The following is a 24,683-nucleotide window of genomic DNA, read 5'->3' as shown; positions in this document are numbered from 1 at the left end:
CATATTTATGTTCATTATAGCAGTAGTGTTTGGGTGTTATCAGAATATGCATAGAAGTGGACACAAGGTCCAAGGTGAGATTCAAAAAGCATTAATTTATGTGCCCCAGTTTTCAATTCCTTTCCTGTAACGCTGTCATAGCACAGTGTTGTCAATCAAATATGGAGACTAGTGTTGCATTATCTTTACTCTAATGTCAAGGATATCAGATGCTACCATATAATCTTTGAAACTGTACATGAGGATGGTGGCTATCCTGAATCGAGTTCTTTTATGTTTTATTATAGAAAACAAAAAGCGGCATGCAGGAAATAAGCAAGTGGTTTAATGCTTCTGCAGGAAACAAACAAATGTTATACGTAAAATTTTTCCACTGCTGTTGCTGGGATCTGCAAGATTAGTTTTTACTGCTGGTGTTGACTATCAGGTATGGAAAACCTTAACACCCTGATCTGCAATTCTCTTTTGGGTTTGCTGCAAGTCTAGGAAGTAGTAAGTGCATTTAGAGTATTGTACTGTTGAGTATTTAGAACAGCCAATATTTATTGTGTAGGAATCGATTAGGCACGGAGATCGAGGCAGACAGTCGTTACACGCAGTGAGAGAGACAGAGAGAGTGCAAGAGAGCAGAGTAGAGAGTGAACACGTTTTTCAGTACAATGACGAGTGTACCACTTTAGGTTTTTAGATATATATATATATATATATATGAAAGTACAATGTGCTAAGGGTGTGTTCACACCCGTGCACATATAAAAGGCACGATGGCCCTTTATTCCCAACATATTGCCATCTGCAGAAGACATAGATGAGGTTCAATGTCAGACGGTGAGGACTGATATATGATAGGAGCATTGATAAGTTTTACAAGGCAACATTAATGTTCTTTTATTATGAATTTATCCAAAAGAAGATAGCTGTGGTTGTAAGTGCTTTATACAATAAGCCAGAATACTATTCTTGTTGTTTTAGAGTAGATGGCTGCATTGCAGGTATAGGCAGGTATAGCAAATAACAGTATGCTTCTGAATTGCTAGGCAGTCGTTCCTTTGCAGAAAATTCGGCCCATCTTTCAGTACCTCTTGAACCTTGAAGAGCATAGAGTATGACAGTGATACACTTCCAGTGTGGTTACAGTTTTTTAAAATGTGCCCTTTTGCATTGCATTGAATTCAAAAATGTGTGTTGATGGCTTGAAGGGTTGCTTTAGTCTGGTGCATTTCTGATGCAGAAGTCCATCTTTTTACTTTATGTAGCCGTAATACCATCATGGATGGGAAACTGTCCAACTGAAATTTTCTGTGCACACAAAATTCATTTAATGTATGGGGCTTATAGCCCCTTGCCCCTCTCAGGCACATGCATGTTGCTGGTGTGTAATAATAAAGCATGAAGGCCTGTAGGTTGGTAAAAGAAAAAAGATTCTACATGTATTTGGGCTTACGATGTCTTATGAAGATTCGTAACTACATATTTGGATCTTTGAGATGAAGCAGAATCAGTCTGGTGCAGGCTGCAGTTAAAATAAGTCCTAAACTGTTCCTGACAGAACACAGCTACAGAAACTAACAATAACTGATGACTTTCAGATGTGTAGTATGCATGTGTAGCCAGAAATCAAACCTTCTTGCATATACCTTGCATACTTATGTGTACTGATTGCCTGAAGTATGATGAATGTGTTTGCTCTGCATGTGCTTACCAACTTGCACTTCACAGGTTCATGTGGGAGAATACGGTGTTCACTGGAATTTCTTCTTCACATTAGCAGGAGTTACCCTTCTGACTAGTTTGATACGCATACCTTCCCATCTCTGTGGGATAGTAGGATTCTTGATTCTTTTAGGTGAACATTTATTTGAATATAATGCGCAAGGCACAACTTTCATCCATGCATATGTTCAAAAGGAAGAACAGGTCACCGCTTTAGTAATAAGGACCAAACTCTTTTTCGATTTCACCTAACAATTTGTGTTTTCTATCAACAGTTTATCAATTGCTTTTGCTTGGTGGTTTAAACAGCTACCTCAACTCAACAGAGAGGGGAGCTAACCTCTTTAGTCAAAATAAGGAGGGAATCTTTAGCTTGGTCGGTAGGTACTTTTTTGAGTAGAAGTAAAAACCCAGTCCTTCACAGTGGATATTTGAAAGAGCACAAGCCCTTTGCTGGTGCATTAGCATTTTTTAATAAAATCCATTCGGTAGTTGGTTAACAGATTCTTTTTGTACAGGATACTGGAGCCTCTATCTTCTTGGTGTGCAAGTGGGGTACCACATCTTTGAACACGGAAAGTCATTGAACATGAAGATTATTGGCAGTGGGGCTGCTACTCAAATTTGGGTTCTGGCTATCTCTTTCTGGTACTGTGCCTTCTCAATTCCGTTCAAGTAAAAGGCAATGTATTCTGGATTCTCATCATTATTTCATTTTCCATTCCAGGGTGCTAGCAATATTTAGTGATTGCTATATTGAAAGGGTGTCTCGCCGCACGGTATGTTCAAATTCTCCCTTTGAAGCTACTTGTTTTGTTGTCAGCAGCTTATTGTTTTTTCTTCAAAGCCTCTATGCGTGCATGGGGGTATCTTTGTACCTTTCCAATATGAAAATACATGTGCCTGTGTGCATATACGTCACCGTGTGTTCTGTGAGAGTAAACGAAGCAGTCACATATTGCTGAAGAGCAATCTGTCAATGAAGAACAGGTGAGATAATATCAATACCGATCCCAACAGAATTGAGCAATACTCTCTTCTTCATCAACTTCACCCATCAGCACTAGGTGACCTTCCAGCCTGCCTGAACCTCTTCCAAGGTCTTCTCTGCCTGTGCAGTCGTTCCAAGACCTCTTTCAGTCAGCCCTTCATCCTCTCAAGGTCCTCTCTGCTCTGATGTGTCTCCCCACTGCAATGTCCTGCTCAGTAGCAACACATCATCTTGTCCTAACTGCAGTATGTGTGTAAATGTGGGGTCATATTTTCAGATGCATGCTCAAAATCTTAGGATGACAGACCATAAAAATAGAAATAAAATGGTGCTTGATAGTGACCCTAATTGTATTCTGCAGAACAAGATTTGGTTGGAGCCAAAATTTTGTTTGATGCTTTGCATAAGGAATATTTTGAAAGCAAAAATAAATGGACAGATCCTTGTGCACTTTCAATGAAATTAAACTGCCGATTGTATGATGCTTTTGAAAAAGTATTTCAGAAAGAGAAGTTTTTGTTTTTCTGGAGAAAAATGCATTTACATCAAGGTGTTGCACAATGGGTTCAATCAATAGTGAGTGGCCTGTTTGGAGTTGATTTTGCAGCATGGAGGTTTTTGATGTGTTGTTCACAGATACTGATTTTAAACAAACGAAGTGGAAAAGTCTCCTTTTATGTATGGAACATAACACATGTCAATGGACTGAGCTATCCTCCTTGTGTGAGGTGCCATCGCCGCCTTGCCACCTGACACACCCACACTCCACTGCCTCATGGCAGCATGCTGTCAAGCTCCGGTCACACACACCACCACCACCACCACCACAACCCCCTCCCCCCCCCCCCCTGTAAGGGCTTTGTAGCTATACCATGCCGTTGCTACCGATTGCACCTATATAGGGAGTAGTAGTGACTCAAAGCCTTGCCTTGTTTCCACTCTACATGTGATTCCCTATACCCAGTGGTGAACCCTCTTATGTGCGGCGTCACGAGGGTGTAGTCCTGGGATGTGTCTATGTTGTCCCGCTTTTTGGATTGAATAATACAAGAGTATACCTTGAGCTCATATATCGTGTTACGTTTCTGTGCCGTGTTGAGTGCGTAACGAGTGCAGGTTTATCACACTTGGTATCAGAGCAACTCTTACTCGGAGTGAAAAAGTGCTCACGGAAGCAGGAGGAAAGATCCAGTGCCCCGAAGAGATCGAAGTCGTAACGACCCACAGCGCGACGCCCCGCGTCGTGTCGCCCCACGTCGCGTCGCCCCACGTCGCGACGCCCCCCCGACGCGTCGCCCCGGCGTAACGCCCCAACCTCGATATCCCACCGTCTGAAGACGTGACGCGGCTTCCCCGTGGCATGACCCACACCACCACAGGCGAAACGCGGCTTTCCCGCGTCGACACCACCACCACCTACATGGAGGACGAAAGGGAGAACGTCACCCTCCCAACACTGGAGGAGAGGAAGAAAAGTAGAGGGCAAGAATGGAGAGTGGCCCAAGAGGAGAAGGTGGCCGGACTAGAAAGACAATTAGATGGTATGTCAGGCATGCTGGAGTCAATATGGAGGAACATGCAGATGAAGGAAGAGGAGGAAGAAAGAAGAAAGAAACTAGAAGTGGAGCAGGGCTATAGAGAGTGGGTGATACAACAACAAGAAGAGGAGAAAAGACACAAAATGCAAGAGGAGATAGATAGAATGGGTAGAGAAAAGACATCTAGGAGGGCGCAAGATACAAGGAAAGAGAAGGAGAAAGTAGTAGAGTTAGGCAGCAAAAAGAAAGACAAGAAGAAAGAGAAGAAGCACCACCGTAAAGAGGAGGAAGATAGTGATAGTTCAGAAGACGATCATGGAAAATTCAAGATGCCCCAACCAGCCAAATACAAGGGAGAGAGAGATGGGTTGGTTCTGAAGAAATGGATGGCAGAGGTAGACAGATACTTGAAGTATTCACGAATAACAGAAGACAGGAAGGCGGAGGTGATAGCCATTTACTTGGAGGAGGACGCTGCCAGTTGGTACTTGCTGGAGCAAGAGCAGGGCCACACCATCTTTTCGTGGGAAGAACTACAGGAAGAATTGAAGGACTACTTCATTCCAAAGATGGAAAAGTTCAAAGTGAGAGATGAATGGAGGAACCTCAAGCAAACACAGGGAAAAATGAAAGAGTATGTCAGCAAATATAGGCAAATCATGCCACAGCTACCAAACATGGATACAGACACTAAACTACATGGATTTTTGTTTGGGATGCAAGAATGAGCTAGAAGAGATGTGGAGAGACAGGAACCAACAAGCTTAGTAGAGGCCATGAGAATGGCCGAAAGACTAGTGGACCTGGAAGGCAGAAGAGCAGCACAAGGGGATCAAAACAGGTTCAATAACAATTTCAACAACACCTTCAACAACAACAACTCATGGAATCAGAGGCCCAATGCCCCTAGAGAGGCATTCAGAGATACAAGGAGCCAAAACACCACTACCACCACGGCCGTATCACAAACCGCATTAGTACCAAGAGGAGCAGCAAGAAGATGGGGAAACAATCACTACAGGCCAACCCCTAGCACATCGTATGGGCCCGCAGGATCAAATACATCATGGTGGAGACCCCCAGGCCCTTCCACCGGCATCAAATGCTTCAAATGCGGGAGTCCACACTACCAAAACAAATGCCCAATAGAAGATACAGCTTCATCAAGTGGATCAAGGGTGAATGCAACTTGTGCATATGGAGGAGAAGAACCACAACCACCGTGTATCCAGGAAATTCCAAATGGGAGTGAAGAAACCATGGACCACCCAAGGGTAGGGTCAATTAGTGCCCGAACCCAATGCATGGCAGCCAGAGTAGCGGCAGTTCACCATCTATACATCAAAGGCAGAGTGGGCAAAGGAAACCAACCTATCATGGTGGACACAGGAGCAACACACAACTTCATGACACCAGGGTGTGCAGCAAAACATGGATTGAAACTATCAAAGGCCCTAGAAGGATTAACAGTAACATTCGCACAAGGAGAAGCCAAGGAAGTAAAACAAGTCTTTGCAGTCCAAGTGGAAGCCGACAAGTGGAAGGCGAAACTCAACTTCTTAGTAATCCCCATGGATGATTTTGAAGTGATATTGGGCTTAGAATTCTATGACAAGTATGTCATTGCAATGTTTGGTAAGGGTGTGAATGAAATGATGCTAGATATGCAAGGAGAAGGCGTCAGGGTGCCATGCGAAAGAATGCAACTGCTTGACAGGACCCCAATCAAAGTGCAAATGAAGGAGAATAAGCCAGGAGTATCATGCCAAACAGTAAAACCAGCACTGGTCCAAGGGACCGTTATCAGGCCACGTATCATGACATGCAGTGCAAAGCAAGTCGAAAAATCAGTCAAGCAAGGAGATATGGTCTATCTGTGTATGATCCGACCAATTGGAGAAGAAGAAAATGGCAAGAAACCCAAACAATAGAATAGAAACACAGAGGTGGCAGAAATACTTGAAGAATTCAAAGATGTAATGCCAGCCGAGCTACCCAAGGGTCTACCACCCAGGCGAGAGGTGGATCACAAAATTGAGCTGATTCCAGGGTCTGTCCCACCGGCCCAAGCTCCATACCGCATGAACCATACTGAGCTCATGGAATTGAAGAAGCAACTACATGAACTAGAAGAACAAGGATTCATTCGCCCTAGCAAATCCCCCTTTGGTGCCCCAGTGTTATTTGTAAAAAAGAAGGATGGGGGACTTAGACTCTGTGTAGATTATAGGGCCTTTAACAAAATCACCATAAAAAACAAAAACCCTATGTCCCTAGTGGAAGACCTCTTAGATAGACTGCATGGAGCCAAGTACTTCAGTCGGATTGATCTTAGATCAGGATACCACCAAATCCGCATAGCCGAAGAAGATATCCCAAAAACAGCCTTCCGTACCCGATATGGTAGTTTTGAGTGATTAGTCTTAGGGTTCGGCCAAAGCAATGGTCCAGGCATATTTTGTGGCCTCATGGATGGAATCTTTAGACCGGAGATAGATATCTTTGTCATTATCTACATAGATGACTTCCTAGTCTACAACAAGACCTTAGAAGAGCACAAGCAGCACTTACGTCGAGTTTTTGAGAAACTGCGGCAGCATTAGTTATACGCCAAGCCGGAGAAATGTGAGTTCGCAGTGAAAGAGTTGGAGTTCTTAGGCTTTATTGTAGGAGCAGATGGAATCAAAGTGGACCCTAAGAAAGTGGAAGCTGTCCAAAGATGGCCTGTACTGAAAACTGTAAGAGAAGTGCGGGAGTTCCTCGGCTTCACAGTATTTTGTCGGAGGTTCATCAAAGATTACAGCCTCATCACTGCCCCCCTCTCCCACCTCACCAAAGAATATCACCCTTTTACATGGGGGAACGCGCAACAGGAAGCCTTTGAGCAGATGAAGAAGTGCATGAGCCAAACTCCCATCCTAAGGGTGCCGAATTTTACCAAACCCTTTAATCTTGGAGGCCCTTAGGAAGCAGTTCTTTTGGCCGAATATGAAGGAAGAAGTGATAGACTACATCAAAACTTGCCCCACTTGCCAAATGGTCAAAGCACCAAGATCAAGACCAGCAGGACTACTACAACCATTACTAGTACCCAACCGCCCATGGGATGTCATCGGCATGGAGTTCATTGTGGAGCTACCTGAGTCCCATGGGTACACAATCATCTTTGTAGTGGTGGACTATTTCTCCAAACAGGCTCACTTCATCCCGATCAAACCACCACTGAATGCCAAGGAGGTAGCACGCCTCTTCTTCACACATGTATTCAAACTGCATGGCTTACCACTGGCCATTGTATCAGATAGAGATGGAAGATTCATGAGCGACATGTGGAAGGAACTTTTCAAGACCCTGGAAACACAACTGAGATTCTCATCATCCTTCCACCCGAAGACAGATGGACAGACAGAACGAGTCAACCAAGGCATCGAAGATTATCTCCGCAGCTATGCCCGAGTGGACCAGAAAGATTGGGCCTTGTACCTTGATGTCTTGGAATTCCACTATAATAGCTCCATCCACTCGGCAACGGGGTACACTCCCTTCGAGTTAGCTACAGGAAAAGAAGTCATTACCCCACTAGCCTTAGCATCCGGAGCGGCCAAAGCAGAGGATCAAGATGCAAAAGAATTCTTGAAGAAATGGAGAGATCGCAATGTAGCAGCTAAGCAAAGCCTCGAGTAGAGCAAGATAACCATGACAGAGCAAGCCAACAAGAAGAGAAAGGCTGTACTATTCGCCAAAGGGCACATGGTCCTAGTGAGCTCGAAGAATATGTCACTTCCCAAAAACATGACCCCCAAGTTCAATCACCGCTACTATGGACCCTATTGAATCACTCAAGTGCTGAACGAAGTCACCTACAAGCTGGACCTGCCAGACAGTGTTTGTGTTCATAATGCATTTCATGCTCGTCTTCTGCGCAGGTTCTATCCCGACAACCAATGGGGACGGCGCGTACCAATGCTCCATTCCAACGGTCCCTTCGAAGTAGAAGCATTCCTCCGATGCCGGGAACAAAGAGGCTTCCCCGAATACCTCACCAAGTGGCGTGGGCGTCCCCTCAAGGAAGCCACTTGGATCTCAGAAGCGGAGGCCCGTGAACGCGGAAAGGATGCATTCGCCCTTTGGCTTGAGGAGAATCCCCCTGCTCCTTCTACCGACCCTTGAGCCGCCCCAGCACTCCAACAAATAATGCGGTCCTCAACCATAGACCCCAAATGTGCCTCCACTCCTCAAATGTAATCGAGTTGAGGGTGGACTCGCATGGTAGCAATCATCAAAAATAACTACATCAAAACGAAAAGCCCCCAACATCTTAGTGCGGCAGACACTGGCCAGTCTGATAGTATACACTTTGTTAAGACCCCGCGGTCCCCTTAGACTGGCAGACACTGACCAGCTTGCTAGGAAAAGCTGCGTTAAGACCCCGGATGAGTCAAATAATAAACGCTACCCTTAGATTACTGAGGTCAGCAATCCAGTAAGCGGGGGTGAGTGTAAGGGCTTTGTAGCTATACCATGCCGTTGCTACCGATTGCACCTATATAGGGAGTAGTAGTGACTCAAAGCCTTGCCTTGTTTCCACTCTACGTGTGATTCCCTATACCCAGTGGTGAACCCTCTTATGTGCGGCGTCACGAGGGTGTAGTCCTTGGATGTGTCTATGTTGTCCCGCTTTTTGGATTGAATAATACAAGAGTATACCTTGAGCTCATATATCGTGTTACGTTTCTGTTCCGTGTTGAGTGCGTAACAAGTGCAAGTTTCACACCCCCCCCCCCCCCCCCCGGGCCACCCCAACAAAAAAAGAAAAACCATTTTTTTGGCCTCTTAAATTAAAGGACTCGCAACCGCCCTTCTCTTATCTCATTTTTGGGCATACCACCAGTTGCTTCCTCCCCACCATTCCCTCACTCATTCAGCAGCTCACTCGGATGGTCCTCAAAGGAACATGTGTAATGTAAACCTACAATTCAATGTTGGCCCACTCCACGGGTGGCCCCAATCATGCACCTTGCGGGTTCTCCTCTTGGAGGAACAGCTTTAGACAATTCACGCCATTAAGAAGGAACTGTAGGAGAACGTGATCTTTGGACAGGTTGTGGGTCTCTCCCCTTCCAGAGCATAGCTTTGGGACTGGCTTTGATCCACCTTGAGCTTTGGCATCTCACACATAGTAGACGTTGTGTTGATGGGTCAAGGTATTTTTATGGTGCAACTTACCTCAGCAGATGCAGCACAAGAGCTTATTGATAGGTCTCTAGTTGTATCTACTAAGGGAGTCGTTTATATGATTTCATGGAATAGGGGGTTCACAATTTCTGACTTCAACCATCTGCATTGCTTCCTAGACATCTTGTCACCCTCCTTTTCCCCAGTCTTGTGATTGAGTACTCACATGCAGGTGGTCATGGAAGATACAAAGAAAATCCTTGTAAGTTTTGGAGATTGAAATGGGAAGGTAGCGTAGGCAGTGCCTTAGATGCCATGCCTTTAGACATCAGGCCTCTGAGTGCACATGCTTTGGGGCCAAGGCAACATAGTAGGTGATTACCCAGATGGATGATGACAACTTCATTAGCGTAAGGACAAGTGGTCCTGTTGGTGTCCCCGGTAGCTCCAACCTCCCCCACCGCATCAGTATCATCACCCCCTAGCCTACAAGCTTTGACATACCACTCTATACCTCCACCTCCCCACAGTGCACCACATTATGTATTGGACCTCTATTAGACACTTTGCACCAGCCTCAACCATCGGACATTCTTTCTATTCACCATCCTCTAGTACCCCCCCACCCTTAGTCCCCCATCCACAAGTAGTGACAAGCCACACACCCCCATATCCTTCCCTCAATAGCAATCAAGCCACCTCTACCCCTCTTGACCTAGCATTGTTGTCTCAACAATAAACAATACCTTTCCTCAACTTGCCTAATGCCTACCAGATGAGATTTATCAATGGGGAGCCCTGGTCATACATGAGAGTTGTAGGTTATAAAGAGTTTCCACTTCCATTGAAGGTGGGGATCTTTGTGATACGCAAGTCTTAGAGTGTTTAGGGCATATGTACTAGCTCTTTTGGGTGGTGCAAATTACTCCTTCCTCTAGATATCCCATTTTGGCAGATGGCATAGGTGGAGGAGGTCATATGAGACCATGCATTATAGGCTACTAGAAGAGTTTGGGTTAGAGTTACTCTTGGAGCAGTTACCTAGCTATAGGATGGACATTAACTCTTGGATTGGTGCAGAATTTTCACACCTCCACACCATAGTGGCACCTATCTACAAATTTGATTGAGTGGCCATTAGTTTAAGCAGCTTGATATAATCATTCCTCAATGGTTCGTCTAACAACATGGCTATTGGAGGCACTCCCAATAGCTCAGGGAGAGAGCATCACCCCCTTTCTACGTCCAAAAGTCACCTTGAGGGAGTGGAGTTTGCCGTTTAAGCCATCTACCAAGTGCCATTGCATGTCATCCACTTCTCCATCTTCTTTGCCTTCAACCGTGTTGAGTAGAAGCATGTTTGGCAAACCTTAGATTGTCCCCACGAGCATACACCTCACATCTTGAACATGAACAAACTCCACTTCAATGGTGCACAAGGTCCCAAGAACCTGATTTTTTGCTAGGAGCCAACCCTTGCAAGATGTCTTGACATTCTTATTCTTCAAGAGCATAAGCTTTCCCTTTCCCCCTCCCAAGCGGGCAAAGTTTGGAATGTGTTTCTAAGAGTTCTCACCCCTACTGGGAGTATTTTATTGGTGTCTATGGCAAGAGTGGAGGAGGATGCACCTCAATTGGCTTTAGCCTACTGTCCTATGTGTAAAATCATGGGATGACTGTTGAAAGTAGAGCCTTGTAGGTGAGGCTAGATATTGGGGATTCGTGCATCCAAATCCTCAATGTCTATGCACCTACAGAGGTTTGAGCACATGTTGTCTTCTATATGGAGATCATGGCAGGACTTCTTGAGGTGGACTCCTGGATTGTTGGAGGTGACTTCAACAACCTAGAGGCCTTAGAGGATCAAGAAGGGAGAGGCGTAGACTTCCAAGGCATAAGGAATGAGGAGCACGGGGCATGGGAAGCCCTCATTTTTGTAGTAGGAGCACAGGATGTTTGGAGCAAACCGGTCTTTTCTAGGCATGATGGTTCATCAGATATCTCTTGGGGGTAGGGTGGCATTATGCTAGAGTGGTTGGTCAAGTTCTATGTGGGGGAGTGGGTAAGCACACAAGAGGGCATGTGAGGCAATTGGCAAGGACCACTATATCAGATTATGCTCAAGTTCTCTCCCTAGATGCTTGTGCTTCAGCCCTTAATCCCCACTCTTGTTGGATCTTGGATTCAACCTATGAGCGGGAGGAGGTGAGGAGGCAATTCAAACAACTCTGGACCAAGGAGTGGGCGTAGGATGGAGGGATTGTAGAGTAGCTGGTGGAGGCCTTGGGAGAGTTGACAAGGATTTGTGAGGAGGTAGCTATCCAAGCTCAACAATAGTGTTAGGAGGAGGAGAGGGCCTTGCAACAAGATATGGCAGCCATCCAGAGACTGCTACAAGAGTCCCATGCTGAGAGGTCACGGGGATGGATGTTTCTTGCAATCTTTAGAGAAGAGGACAGCAAAGCTCCCTTTTCTCACCTCGTCTATCTTCTAGGTGCAAAAAGGGAAACTATGTGCAAAGAGTTGTTCTTGGTTCACCAACCTCACACCTTGGGGGACTAGATCTGCAACCTCCATGATCAGTACAAGAGGGTGAGATCATGCCTTGAGAAGGTGATGTGGCTCACCAGTGACTTCTACAAAAACCTTTTTCAGCAAGAGTTAGTCAGTTCAGGTGATCGGTTGTAGTAGGTGTGGGATTGTGTCCCACCCTTGGTTACAGCAGCGATGGGATGGTCACTGTTTTACCTTTCACACAGTTGTTTCATGCTTTCTAGTCATAGAATGGGCTTAAATGCCCAAGAGAGTATGGTTTATCCACGGATTTCTTCTTTATCTATTGGGAGGAGGTGGAGGACCCCTTGCTATGAGCTTTCAAAGAGATCTTTAGTTTAGGGAAGATGCAAGGCTGTATATCAAGAGGCCTAGTTAGCCTCCTTCCTAGAGGGGAAGAAACCATTTGGAGATGACCCAATGACCTATTAGCGGCACTAGCAAAGATGATTGGAAGTTGACTTCACCCCATTCTCCTGCACATCATTCATGGCACACAAACAAGTTTCATTTAGGATAGGAGCATCATGGATAATTTCTTTACCTTCTATGAGGCTACAAGCACCAAAGTGGGCCTAGCATAATGGTTTCAAGGTTGCAGTGCTCCTCCTAGACTTCAAGAAGGACAATGATAGTGTCAATTGTGATCTTGGAGGGTGCCATGGTGTGGTTGGGTTTCCCTCAGCGGTGGATCGGTGGGGTCTCTTCATTGTACATATCGGCTAGCAACCATGTGATCATAAAGGGGAGGTTGAAACCAGCCTTCCTTCTTAGCAAGGGTGGTATGAACCTGATTTAACTCAAATCACAACAAGCACAAAATACACAAATCTAGAAATATACACTTTACCACTTAATCTTGGGCAGCCAATACCTAATTGGCCCCAAAAATTAGTGCCCCTTGCGGTATTTCATTGATTGTATTGCTTTAATTTGAAGTACCAAGAGACATAGGTTGATCTCTCTTCAAATTCAACATGATGGGCTGTCCTAAATGAACAACATTGCTTGGGCACAATTTTCCCCTTGATAGTACAACAATTTGATCATAGATTGGGGTAACAATCTCTTACATGTGGGCCACAGTAATTTGAGAATGGGCTACCCCTCGGTTCAGCTACAAATATCTTGCCTTGAATTGCTACTCCAAGTTTTGATCTTCAATAATTGGGCATGGATCTCAAGGTGATTGTCAAAATCATGGTTGCTACAATTGTTGTTCACCCCAAGTTGAAACTGGCTGAGAACTGTTGAGCACTGATTGGTAGACAATAGAGAAAATCATTTAAAAGGGGTATCTTTTATCAATAGTCCTAATGGCAATTTTGATGGCACCAATAGCTTCAAAAGGGAGGGTAAAACCTAGGTGCAACTGGTGAGCCCTCCTCTTCTATAGCCACCTCTCACTAGGGCGGAGAATAGTTTTCTGTCTAATAAGTGTTGGTGGCGATACTAGGGACTAGCATTAATTAATTAATTTATGCTAGTCTAAGGGTCAACAAAGGTTAGAAACCACTCCAAGTTGCAAAGAGAGAGAGAGAGAGAGAGAGAGAGAGAGCTATTGGTCCATTTTTTAATTAGAGAATAGCAATTTGCTACAGAAGGCACCCATCTAGAGGCCTAATAGGTAGGGGACAACAAGAAATCATCTTCCAAGGGCTGGCAACAGTATTGTTCATTAGGTGACAGCATTTTGGAGATACCTAGCAGTAGGTGATTGCATTAAATGCAGACTAGAGTAGGTAACAAGTAGAATTTAGGGTTTTCTCGTGAAGAAAATCAGATTGTCTCTCATCTTGGCTTTCTCTTACCTTCTCCAACCCATTCTTAGGAGATCTCAACATTTCTCACCCATTTTAAGCAGACTTAGCCAAATTTGGTGGACATTAAAGAGATCTCCGCTGTAAACCCTAAATTTTTGCAGAAATTAGGGTTTGACAGCCACCTTGGGACCTATGCCAATTGGTAAAGGCATTGTATAGTAAATTCAATACCTGAAATTTGTGTAATTGTCAAAGAATTCAAATGCCAGCCCATTCATTGTAATTTGGGGCAGCATTTGACCAATTGGAGGTTCCATTCGTACAAGTCCTAGGTGAAAAATCAAGGGGCAATTGGCTTGAATTGATTGTTGATTGTTGCTACAGCAAAGAGCCTTTTTGGAATAGTGAAGGAGATTGTGAATCTGAGCTTATACTAGTTCCATTACCAATCAAGGTAAAGAAATACTGAAAGAGGCACTAGTTTGGGGCCAACATGGTGTCCAATGTCTGAGATTATTAAGGTAATTTGTGCATTTCAAGTTATATTTACTTGCTGATTGTTGTGTTTAAGTGCTTAATCAAGGAATTACTGTCCTTTCCAAGAAGGAAGGTTGGTTTCACAAGAATTGGCTAGTGCCCATTCACATTAATTATGTTGACCTCCACTGGATATTCAGTTGTGCCACACATTAATTGGTGTAAGACTAGCATTAATTAAATAATTAATGCCTAGTCCCAATGTCACCACTAGATATTAATGGCCTAGATGCAAAGTGACACTAGGCACCCACAAGTACCTATCTAGCATAACTTTATACAACTTTTGCCAATGTCATCCACCATTGATCACTTGGGTCACTAAGGTATTCACTGTTATTTAACTAACTTTGCACTTCACATGTGCACAACTTCATAATACCAAAGTGAAGTATTGAAAATACACATCCTTATCCCCTTGAAACCCTTGCAATCGTCTATGATTGCATTGCAATGTGACAAAAGTAAAAGATACTGAACTGGAAAATCATAGACATCATGGTCAAAGAGCATCGGTCGTTTCTGTTCTACTATGGTAGTACCCAACTCATGCCAAAATTTTCAGCTCACATAACTAAGTCATAATTGACCAAAAAGAAATTCTAGCTGTTGTTAGAAACACTTGGGATGCATCCATAAACTCTAACCAAAAATGTTTTGACCAAACAACCATAGTAAAGCATAAACCATGGCTAAGCTATCAATAATAATCAATCTCTAATGATTATAATCACTGTACCCTACATGCATGCTAAATACACCCATAATCCACTATGTACTAGAGCTATCCATCACTAGGGGAGTGGAAGTGCTACCTCCCCCTTGAGCATCAAGCAATGCTCTAGATCTTCTAAGCTCTATTGAGCAGCTTGATTAAGCCCAATCTTAAGTCTACTCCATCCATCTAGCATCCATTGGTGAATAATTCTGAAATTTCACCAAGTATCTCTTGGAAACTTTACCTCTAATCTTCCTTATCTTCAACTCATTGCCTATTGGGATAGTCCCTTGCCATATAGCCCTCTTGTTCACATTCAAAGCATTTATTTGCAGCCATTAACTCCTTGTGTTGTGCAAGTGATTTCCAAGTGTTTCCTTGTTGTCTTTACCTCTTCTCAGCTCTATTTTCAGATCTGCCCCTATTTTTTAGCTTTTGAAAACTTCTCAAATAGCGCCTCATTATCATCTTGGAAGTTTGAATCCTTTCCACGCACAAAAAAATCGGCTATACTTGCCATCTCTATGAGTTATGGCATGCTGGTCACAATGGTCTTTATGCAAAAATCCTTGATTCCTTTAGGCAGCCCACAAAAATACTTCTCAATTTGCGCATAAAAGGGGACAGCACGATAAGAAATAACAGGCAACAATGCATCCCAAAACTTCTTATTATATTACTCCAAATTTTTGCATTGTGATGCATCCAATGTAGTCCAAGTAGTCATAATTCTTGTCAAACTGGTGGTTGAGTTGATTTCCCTTTTGTATTCCATGTTGTGGATTGAGCAATGGCATGGGGCTGCAGCTGTTGTGTTTTCTGTTTTTGCAATGGTGGATCATTTGACACACTGGTTATGTTAGTTAATCGGCACTAGGTTGGGGCTCTTGTGAGTGTTCATTTGATGGCATTGGTGCCTTCTTTCTATAAACAACCATGGGTTTCTTAACCACCAATTTTCTTTGTTTTTGGCTTTGTAGCTTGCTTGAGTGGATTAACCAATGGTTGTGTTTGGGACTTGGGTTGAGCTTTTCTATCCTTTGAAGTTTCTTTCACTGAGGTGGAAGTTGGAGATGGTGATGGCACGGAAAAGTCAGCTTGGAAGGCCTAGGTAGGTAAATCCGTGTGTTTCCTGTCTAGTAGCCTTGAGCTCGCAATAGGACATTGGGCACTCATTGCAGCATCAAACTGACTCTCCCACAGTACTATTGGTGAAAAACTCTAGGTTGTCTTGGTGGGTGGACCCATCTCCCAGACAGCAAGGATATTATCAATTGTACTCCCCCAAAACAAATCCAATACAAGAGATAAGGATGTCTTGCAAACATATAGGTTGTGCTGAAGAGTGTGACAGGTTTCCATTGTTTACTGTGAGTTTCAGGACGAGCCTATATCAGGTCTTATGTAGATGTTTGTGCCATGTGACCATACCTTCCATGCTTTGTTGATGTTGCCAAATAAGCATTTGTCATGCCTAGAACCTGTTCCAAAAATTAACTTTGCTGGAGCTATGTGCAGATACCTTGTTCTCAGTTTGGTTTGTCTCATATAAATTTGTGTCATATAAACGTCAGGTTTGCAGTTGACTGAGGAGCCAGTAAGAGCAAAAAGACCTTTTGACCAGAATTGAATGCAAAATTCCGACTTGTTTTCCTTTGGAGGTCCATTGCAGGAGGTTCTTAGTTGCCGAGTTCTTAGAGAGGGGACTGCCTGGATATTGGTGATGGCATTGCTACAGTATCTATGTATCAGGGTTCACATGTATTTTTGGATCATTAGTAGAAATAGACAGCTTGTTTTTCAATGGATCACATACTTCAGTTTATAGCTCCGCTTAAATTTGGTGGTTCTACAATAGAAAACTATGAAAGAGAAAAGGTGAGACATTGATGTTAACCCTAGTTTCATTTGATTCAAAGTTGATTATACATATTGGACTGTACAGATGCAAGAGATTCTTCTAGTCAAGTGTGGTTTTGGAGACTCGCAAAAAATGAGTGCAACACATTTGTGTCTCTAATGTACTTTATGTTGCTTACAGTGCAATTTGGCATATGTCATGTTTGTCTTTGCTATAAATCTTGAGGTAAGTACATGCCTTCCAAGCTGGTCAACTTTATGAAAGGTGTTCCCTATTCTTTAGATAATAAGTGAGAAGAGGAAACTCTTGTAAATCCAAAAGTTTGATTCTCTTATCAGTGATTGCAAATTCATGCCATTGTTCTGGGACAATAACATACTGGCAATACTGCATTTTTGTGTCTCTAGGGTCTGGGCATTGCAGTTTTCTCAGATTTTGTTCCTGGAGCTGAGCGACTTCCATTAGAAAAGATTTTCTCTGAGAATATGCTGGCCACATTTCTTTTGGTGAGGCTTGTATGCCTTAGATAACGTTTTCTTAGTAAGTGCTAACTCATAGCAGCTTAATCAGCTGCTTTTTGGCCGATTGCAGGCAAATGTGCTGACAGGAGTAGTAAATCTGAGTATAGACACGATTTTTGCTTCTACCGGTGTTGCATATGCTGCACTAGCCCTCTATCTTGTGGTTTTGGTGGGGGCAGCATCTGTGCTAAAGGCCACAAACATAAAGATTAAGTTGTAGCCATACATTGAAGTTGTGAATCTTAACATTTAGGTGGTCAATTCATCATGTCATTGCCCTTGATAGAGCTCTTGGTTTGATGGTAGGGTTTAAGGTAAAGCGGTAGAACCCTTCCAGGACAGCTTCTGGGGGTTCCAACATACACTACTTGGCTGTAGAGATGAAGTTATTATGTAAACCATGTGACCAATTGTTCTCCTCTTTCCTTTTTAATGATTAAAATTTTGGCTCCCAAATTTGTACTTGGATTATATACGATCACAAGATTGTATTTGTTTGTATCCTCACATGCTAGTCAATACATAGAACAAAAGAGAAGGTTTAACCTGCAGGCCGGGTATCAATTACACATGCCCAACAAATAGTGCCTTGCCTGATGGAAAATATGAGATGGTCTTTGCTAAGAATGATATGTTCAACAATCTGGTTCAAAGGAAATTAGAAATTAGAATCTTTTCTAGTGACAATAGTGATATACATTAAAGCAAAAAAAATAGAGCTGGAGAAACTTGTGTTCATGGAAAGCATTTTTTGTAGCAAATACAAAAGTCTTTTAACTTAGTTTTTTGGTAAGTTTTGTAAACCTCATTGAGTGCCACTTGTATAACCAAAAAATCGTTGTATTGCTAGAGTCTAAAAGATTGTTTGTGAGACCACACAATTCTTGAGGTGCCCTTGATATCATAAGACTCAATTGAGTTGATAGAGTGATAGCAAGGTGGACTTTGAGAGCTATTCTATACCAAAAGGATATTTGTAAACATTGATATATTTACACTTGGATTTCATATTGTGATGTGGAAAAAAACAATAAAGATCTTAATAAGGAGATAATGTTATTCAAGCCATCTCCTCTCTTTGGTTGGGGGGCAATGAATTCAACAAACAAATTACTAATTTTTAGTCAAATTTTTAGTATTTTTTACAAGAAGTATGTTCAATTTTGTCATTCTTTTACCTCTCCTTCACAAATCTTTTCATCCAATCCTTTTTGTGCTTACATAACTATAGCTACAAAATCACTAACATCTTTCACATGGCCCTTAGCTTCTCTTTTTTTTAATATTCATTGTTAATGTTATTATAAGTTGTATAACTTGCTTTTAAGTCTTCACTTAAGTAGCATTTTTTTCAAATCCATTCAAATGGTATTTAGATGTTTGCAATGATGACCTCATACTTTCATCTATGTTATCTATGTGCACAATACAAAGGATGAGGATGGTAAGTGGAAAAGACCAATATTCAAGAAGGATTCATGGGTTTACAAGTAGCTTTTAGGAATTGAGTCTCATTAACTTAAGCCTCTTGGGTCTTAAGAGGCTTAAGATGGTAGTTTTTTTGCATTAATTTAACATATATATGGTGTAAATAACTTAGTTTAAAACTATTTCCAAAGATTACTTGACATGTCTTTTTTTCAAATTGTAAGTTATTATTTCTCTCTTATCAAGCTTTTTTTCTTCAAACATTATTGAGTATCAGTCTTTGAGAAGCTGGTTTAGGACATACAAAGCTTTGTGTGTGGATATGGGTGATAACAATAATTAGTAATTAGAAAGTCATCACAATATATTTTAGATTGCAAGGGTTTTTATATAAATTCATATATTAGTGCTTATATCAATTGATTGAGATAGTTCTCTTCAATTAGTTTTTTGTCCATCTCTCAATTACTTAGTATGATTCATTTCAGTTGAAGATTGTACATGGCATTGAAATTTGGAAACGCTTTAAGTTTTGTTGACCTTCCATGTCTTTTTCTTGCTCACATATTCAAATCCATTAATATATATCATTCTCTCTTCATATTCATTTGTAAGGATATAAGTGAGGACCTTGTCATTTTAAACTTTGAAAAAGAATGAGATGAGATGGGTAGGGTACACAAAGATACACAGAGATGATTCTTATTATTATATTTCCTTGCTTTATTTCACATTCATCATTATACATGCGCTTCTATTACTTAAAATGGACAAGAAATGTGGATCAATGGATTCCCTTAGAGTTTGCTAAAGACATGGAATAAGCCTTAGATGGAACACTCAAGTAAGTTATGGCGAGTAATTTTTGAAGTTTATTGAATCTGGAGAAGCATCTTTTTCTAATGAGAAGTAAGTATGAAGAGCTTTAATTTTTGAATTGGTGGTAGGAAGACGAGCTTGATTAGTATTATTATTATCTTATTTAAGTAGGGATAATTATATTGTGAAATTTGTTCTCTCTCTTGGATCAACTAGAGATAGGTACATTACACATGCTTAAGGGGTAGTTCACATGGAAACATTCTTATTCACATTATTCATGTATGTTACAAATTTGATGATTATCCAAAGCATCTATTAGTTTTTAAAAAAGGTCATTAGTAGATATAAGAGAAGCTCTTTAGATTTTGTCTATAACCACATATATGGGATGCCAACTTTTTGTTAATTCTAAATTGATTGGAAGAAGGGCATTAAAAAACCCATAAATGAGATGAACTATCCCAATTATGAAAAATGAATGGGATGTGTGGAGTTGGCAACCATGTACTAATTTAAAATCAATAAGATCTAAAATGAAGAGAAATTTGATAAATAAAAGAATAGATAATAATTATATGGTATTTTGAGTGCTTTGTGACAAGTTGAAAGTTGTGTAAAGATAGATTATGCATTAAAAAATCATGATGAATAGATTAAATTTTTTTTCTTTTTTATTTTTTGATTTGCTAACACAATGTACTTTGGGTTTCCTTTATCATTTGACTACATTTTAGAAAAAATAAAATTATGAAATTTTCTTTTAAAATGTAAATCCATAATTGTGTTTCATTTTCACTTCTCAACTCTATAATTTGTCCTTTCTCAAACACTTCTTGCACTTTGCCTCCTATCTTTCTCTATCTCAATGAAACTTGCTTTTGCTAATTTTCTTTAGTGTCTCCAATCCATGGAGTTCATAAGGAGATCAAACCTATATTAGTCTGTTTTTTTCAATATCAATTAGTATGACATTGTCTTGTGGCATACCCTTAGCTTGGATTATCTTGTATGATATGCAAATGACTACATTCAGTAATATTCTATGGTCTTCCATGATTCTAACAAGGATTGGATACCACATGGCCTCCTTGCATATATCTACAAAGACTAGGCCTTTTGCAAACAATTGATCGTTTTTGTAATAATCTCATACCCACCTTCAAGGGACTCACCCCTTGGAAGGCTAAATTATATGGATACGAAAAGAATGGCATAGATTACCTCTTTAGGATAGCTATGTTTGTTTTGTTACTCAATGATGGCAAGGTTTCCCACTTATAACAATGAGTACTAAAAACTAGGTGAGAGGATTAGATGCACTTCATCTAAATCCCTTACCAATTGCAACAAGAAGAGAAGCCAAGCCAGTGGTTGAACAAAAAGCTTTAGACCAAATGATGGAGTTATAATGGTTTTGAAGAGTAGCTCTAAGGGAGTGGCTTAGGTGGAGAAGAAAAAAAGCCAATTGAGATTAATGTAGATCATCATATTGATAACATGAGCAAAGTATTCATTGATAATAACAAATTTATTTTTCTCCACAATGTGGAGACTTTTTGGAGTAAGAGAGAATGATGCATTGTCAATGATGGCAAGTACCAATGAGATTTTGAGATTTTGTTCTACTATGCACACTATTTTGAGCGAGCTTGTCAATGTAGGCTATGCTCAATTCATATTGGCCACATCTTCAATGGCAAGATTGTTATCGTGCATGCCTCATTCACCTTGGGATGCATGAAGCTAGCTCACAATTTTGAAGGCCTTATTAAAGATACTTTATGCATACACCACTACTTGGAATACGCACAAGATCATTCTTGTGTAAAAGAAGCTGGTGAAGCATATCTTCAATACATACTTGTATGGGAGGGTACTATAAGTCATTTGTATCAGAATGACCATAGAGGCAAGTGAGAAGACCATGGAGGTCACTATTTTTAGCTAATTTATTGTCAATGTAGGCTACACTTGATTCACATTGGTCGAATCCTGATTGATGATATTGCCAGCATACATGCATCATTCACCCTCAAAAACATGAATATAATTCACAATTTTGAAGACCTTGTCGAATATACTCTATGCATACACCATCACCTCGAACACATACAATATCATTCTTGTGAAAAGAAAGTTAGTGAAGCATATCTTCAACACATGCTTCAATGGGAGGCAATGGGAGGGTATTGTATGTCATCCATGTCTTTTCTATTACCGAAGTCCAAGAAGTGCTAGAAGCAAGCCCATGAAAAAATCAAGCAATTAAACTTGAAATGAATTTTATATTGTTGCCAACATATGCCTTGGAAAAAAAAGCCTATAATCCACTTATGAATATTAATATTTTTTCATGCAATCTTTCTATATTGTAAATAATTTGCACATTTTTTTATTTAAAGTGAGCAGAATATTAAAGATTTCAATGATTGTAAGTTATATATCAAGTGTAGTAATGATATCACTCACGTGAATGATATTGAGGAAAATGTTTAAAAAAAATTAAATCAATTTCGTGTGTGCAGAGGCTGGAAGGATCCTAGGTAGGGCAAAAATGCCAAAAAAACAAAACACAAAAGAAAGGGTCCTAAAGCCACTAGGAGAGCCTACCTACCAAGGCACATAAGCAAGCACAATAACCCTTTTTTTGTTTTGTAGTTTTGCCTACCTAGACTCCCATTATAAAATATTTTTTGCATACATACTTTGTTGCTTCAATGCATGCTCACACTCGATTGCCAACCAACTAGGGAAGTGAGCAAGCAAATTATTTTTAAAATCCAAAATATCAAGGAAGATGGATGGCCATACATTTAACCACTTCGACAAATCAAGTGGTTGTTCTACTTAATTCTAGCCTATTGCATTAGTGTTCCACTTTAATCTATCAATTTAAAACTAATAAGTATACTATTATAAGAAAATAGTGTATGAGACATTGGATATTAAATTGCAAGTGAAGGTCTTTTATTATATGTCAAAATACTTATACATAAGTACACATCATAAAAAAGGCCAGCAAAGTACAGTTTTGAGGCTCCTTGAATAGCCTTCATGCTACTCCTTGCATGCGAAACGGGTCTCCATAAGACCAAAGAATTTTCTTCTATGTACGTGCGAAGGGTGCTTTTCTTATTGACAACTTTGTGCTCTTATGATACTCATGTATTTCCCTAAGGATTATCAAGTGATAATTATTTCTCCTCTTTATCATTTACCCCAGCACTTATGTTATTGGACTTTCTTGTACTCATCATCACTACGGTTGTTGTAGCTGAATTTGGGGCTACTCAACTAGGTTTAGTTATGTAGCAATGACAAGGGCTAGTTGAGAAGTAGGAGGAGAAAATTCTCTACATTGCTTGGTTTGTATCTTGGGGCATTGCATGAGGTCTTTGCTACTCATTGAGTGTTCTTCAGTTATAGTTGCACTTGCCTCAAGCCTATCCATCCTACTCTTGAGCTTGTTAATATTGTTGTCCCCTTTCTCCAAATCTTCACCTTCACCACCATCATTGTCTTCACCAATACCGTTGTCCTCAATATTGTTGTTGTCGTCACCACTACTATTGTCAATTTCCTCATTGATATAGATGCCACACTCCTCCATGTGCTCTTGGTCATTATTATTTCCACCCTCCTCTTCTTAGCTTGCTTATTCATCTTCAAAGAGTCTTCTTATTCACAAGGTGTTTTCAAAGTCACCAAGGCTAATTGAGGGACAATCTTGTAAATTTTGGATCAATGAGGGAAAGTATGAGTTCTAGATGAGGAAGTTGTGTTGATGGATTCCATGGACTGAGTGAAATTGAGGATCTCCTTACCTAGCCATGGTGCACTACAAAATACTTGTCTTGGTAGCAGATGTTGTCATGTGGTTTGCCTGGTGTGGGTCATGAGGTGGATTAGAAGAATATGAAAGACAAAGCAACAAAAGTGTGAAAATAAAAAGTAAACTAAAGAAGAAAATCTATATATAGGAAACGTACTAAAAGGGTTTAAGGGGGAGATTCACATGTGTGCCCATTTGGACCCTTCCCTTCAACTTGTCATGCACCATAATATATATGTATGCATTGGAGATGTATTTCACTGCATTTCTTTGTTACATCCTAAGAGATTTACCCAATCTAGTAGCATTTTCATTCTCCAATGTGATTGAGTGGCCAAAGGTACTTTTGTTGAACCAATTGTTTCTACAATGTAGTTTCTCTTAATGCAACCACCTCCATGGCATGTATTCTTGAAATATGTGCCATGAGCCCAATAATGTGACTTCTCTGTACCATGCTCCACATTTTCAAAGTCCCATCTTCAAAAAATATGATCCATGAGCATATAGTAAATGTTGCAAAATATGTGCCATTAATACTAGATTTGGTATACCAAATCATCTTGATAGAAAATAACATGTAAGTAGTAAAGTTGAAAAACTACCATGTAGTGGTGATGCTAGTTTCTCCCTACGCATGAACTAACTTTATAAAATGGTCAACTAATTTATGGAATTTAGTTTTAGTGGAACAATTGGTTGACACTTTTAGCATTATATATATTAGCTTGTCAAAAGAATACCAAACTTTGATATGAGCATTTTTAAGATTGGGATCTCTTACCAAATTTTTGTACATTTGCACAAATCATTCCAGAGCTTTCATTTTAACTTTGATGACTTGCCAGTCATATTGCCTAAGAATCTCTTCGCCTTTATACCACTTATTGATATGACTACTATATAATGAATTAAGCTTAGTCTTGCCCTTTTGAATCTTAGCCTTGCCTCTATATACACTCAATTTTCTCAATTAGTTGCTTTACGTTTGGAGTGAGACTTAATTGTGTATAGATAGTTGATATGCGGTGCCTTTCTATTACAAGCCAACACTCCATTCCACATCACATATTCTAAAGCCTTAGAAAAATTGTTTACTTTCATACAAAATGGACAAGATAGTAATGTTAATGCCTTAGTATCACAATTGAACATACACTTAAGTGTCTTAAGATTGTCTCCTAAGTGTCCAATTGACATTGAATTCTCTTGCTCTTTCTACATAGAGTTT

The 24,683-nt window shown here is 40.7% G+C and overlaps 1 protein-coding gene across 7 annotated transcripts in view; it reads left to right on the top strand.

The window, feature by feature from the left end:
- The window catches only part of LOC148022877 (transferases, transferring acyl groups), a 169,687-nt gene extending 151,561 nt beyond the window's left edge, over positions 1-18,126 (top strand). For 2 of the 7 annotated variants that reach the window (XM_087695816.1, XM_087695815.1), the window contains 8 exons: positions 340-427; positions 1,720-1,846; positions 1,989-2,093; positions 2,232-2,361; positions 2,441-2,492; positions 17,030-17,074; positions 17,257-17,355; positions 17,441-18,122. In XM_087695816.1, coding sequence (XP_087551942.1) covers positions 340-427; positions 1,720-1,846; positions 1,989-2,093; positions 2,232-2,361; positions 2,441-2,492; positions 17,030-17,074; positions 17,257-17,355; positions 17,441-17,590 — 796 coding nt within the window. In that variant the 3' untranslated portion in view covers positions 17,591-18,122. Of the gene's footprint in view, positions 1-339; positions 428-1,719; positions 1,847-1,988; positions 2,094-2,231; positions 2,362-2,440; positions 2,493-17,029; positions 17,075-17,256; positions 17,356-17,440 lie in introns of all 7 variants that reach the window. The other 5 variants (XM_087695813.1, XM_087695812.1, XM_087695811.1 and 2 more) reach the window with 4 other exon arrangements.
- Positions 18,127-24,683: the final 6,557 nt, after the last annotated feature.

Source organism: Lygodium microphyllum, chromosome 16 (assembly GCF_053477565.2).
Source record: "Lygodium microphyllum isolate KBCC chromosome 16, Lygodium_microphyllum_v1.1.10, whole genome shotgun sequence".
NCBI lineage: Eukaryota > Viridiplantae > Streptophyta > Polypodiopsida > Schizaeales > Lygodiaceae > Lygodium > Lygodium microphyllum.
Note: the sequence above shows the minus strand (reverse complement) of the source record. Positions and strands in the feature narration are given on the sequence as shown.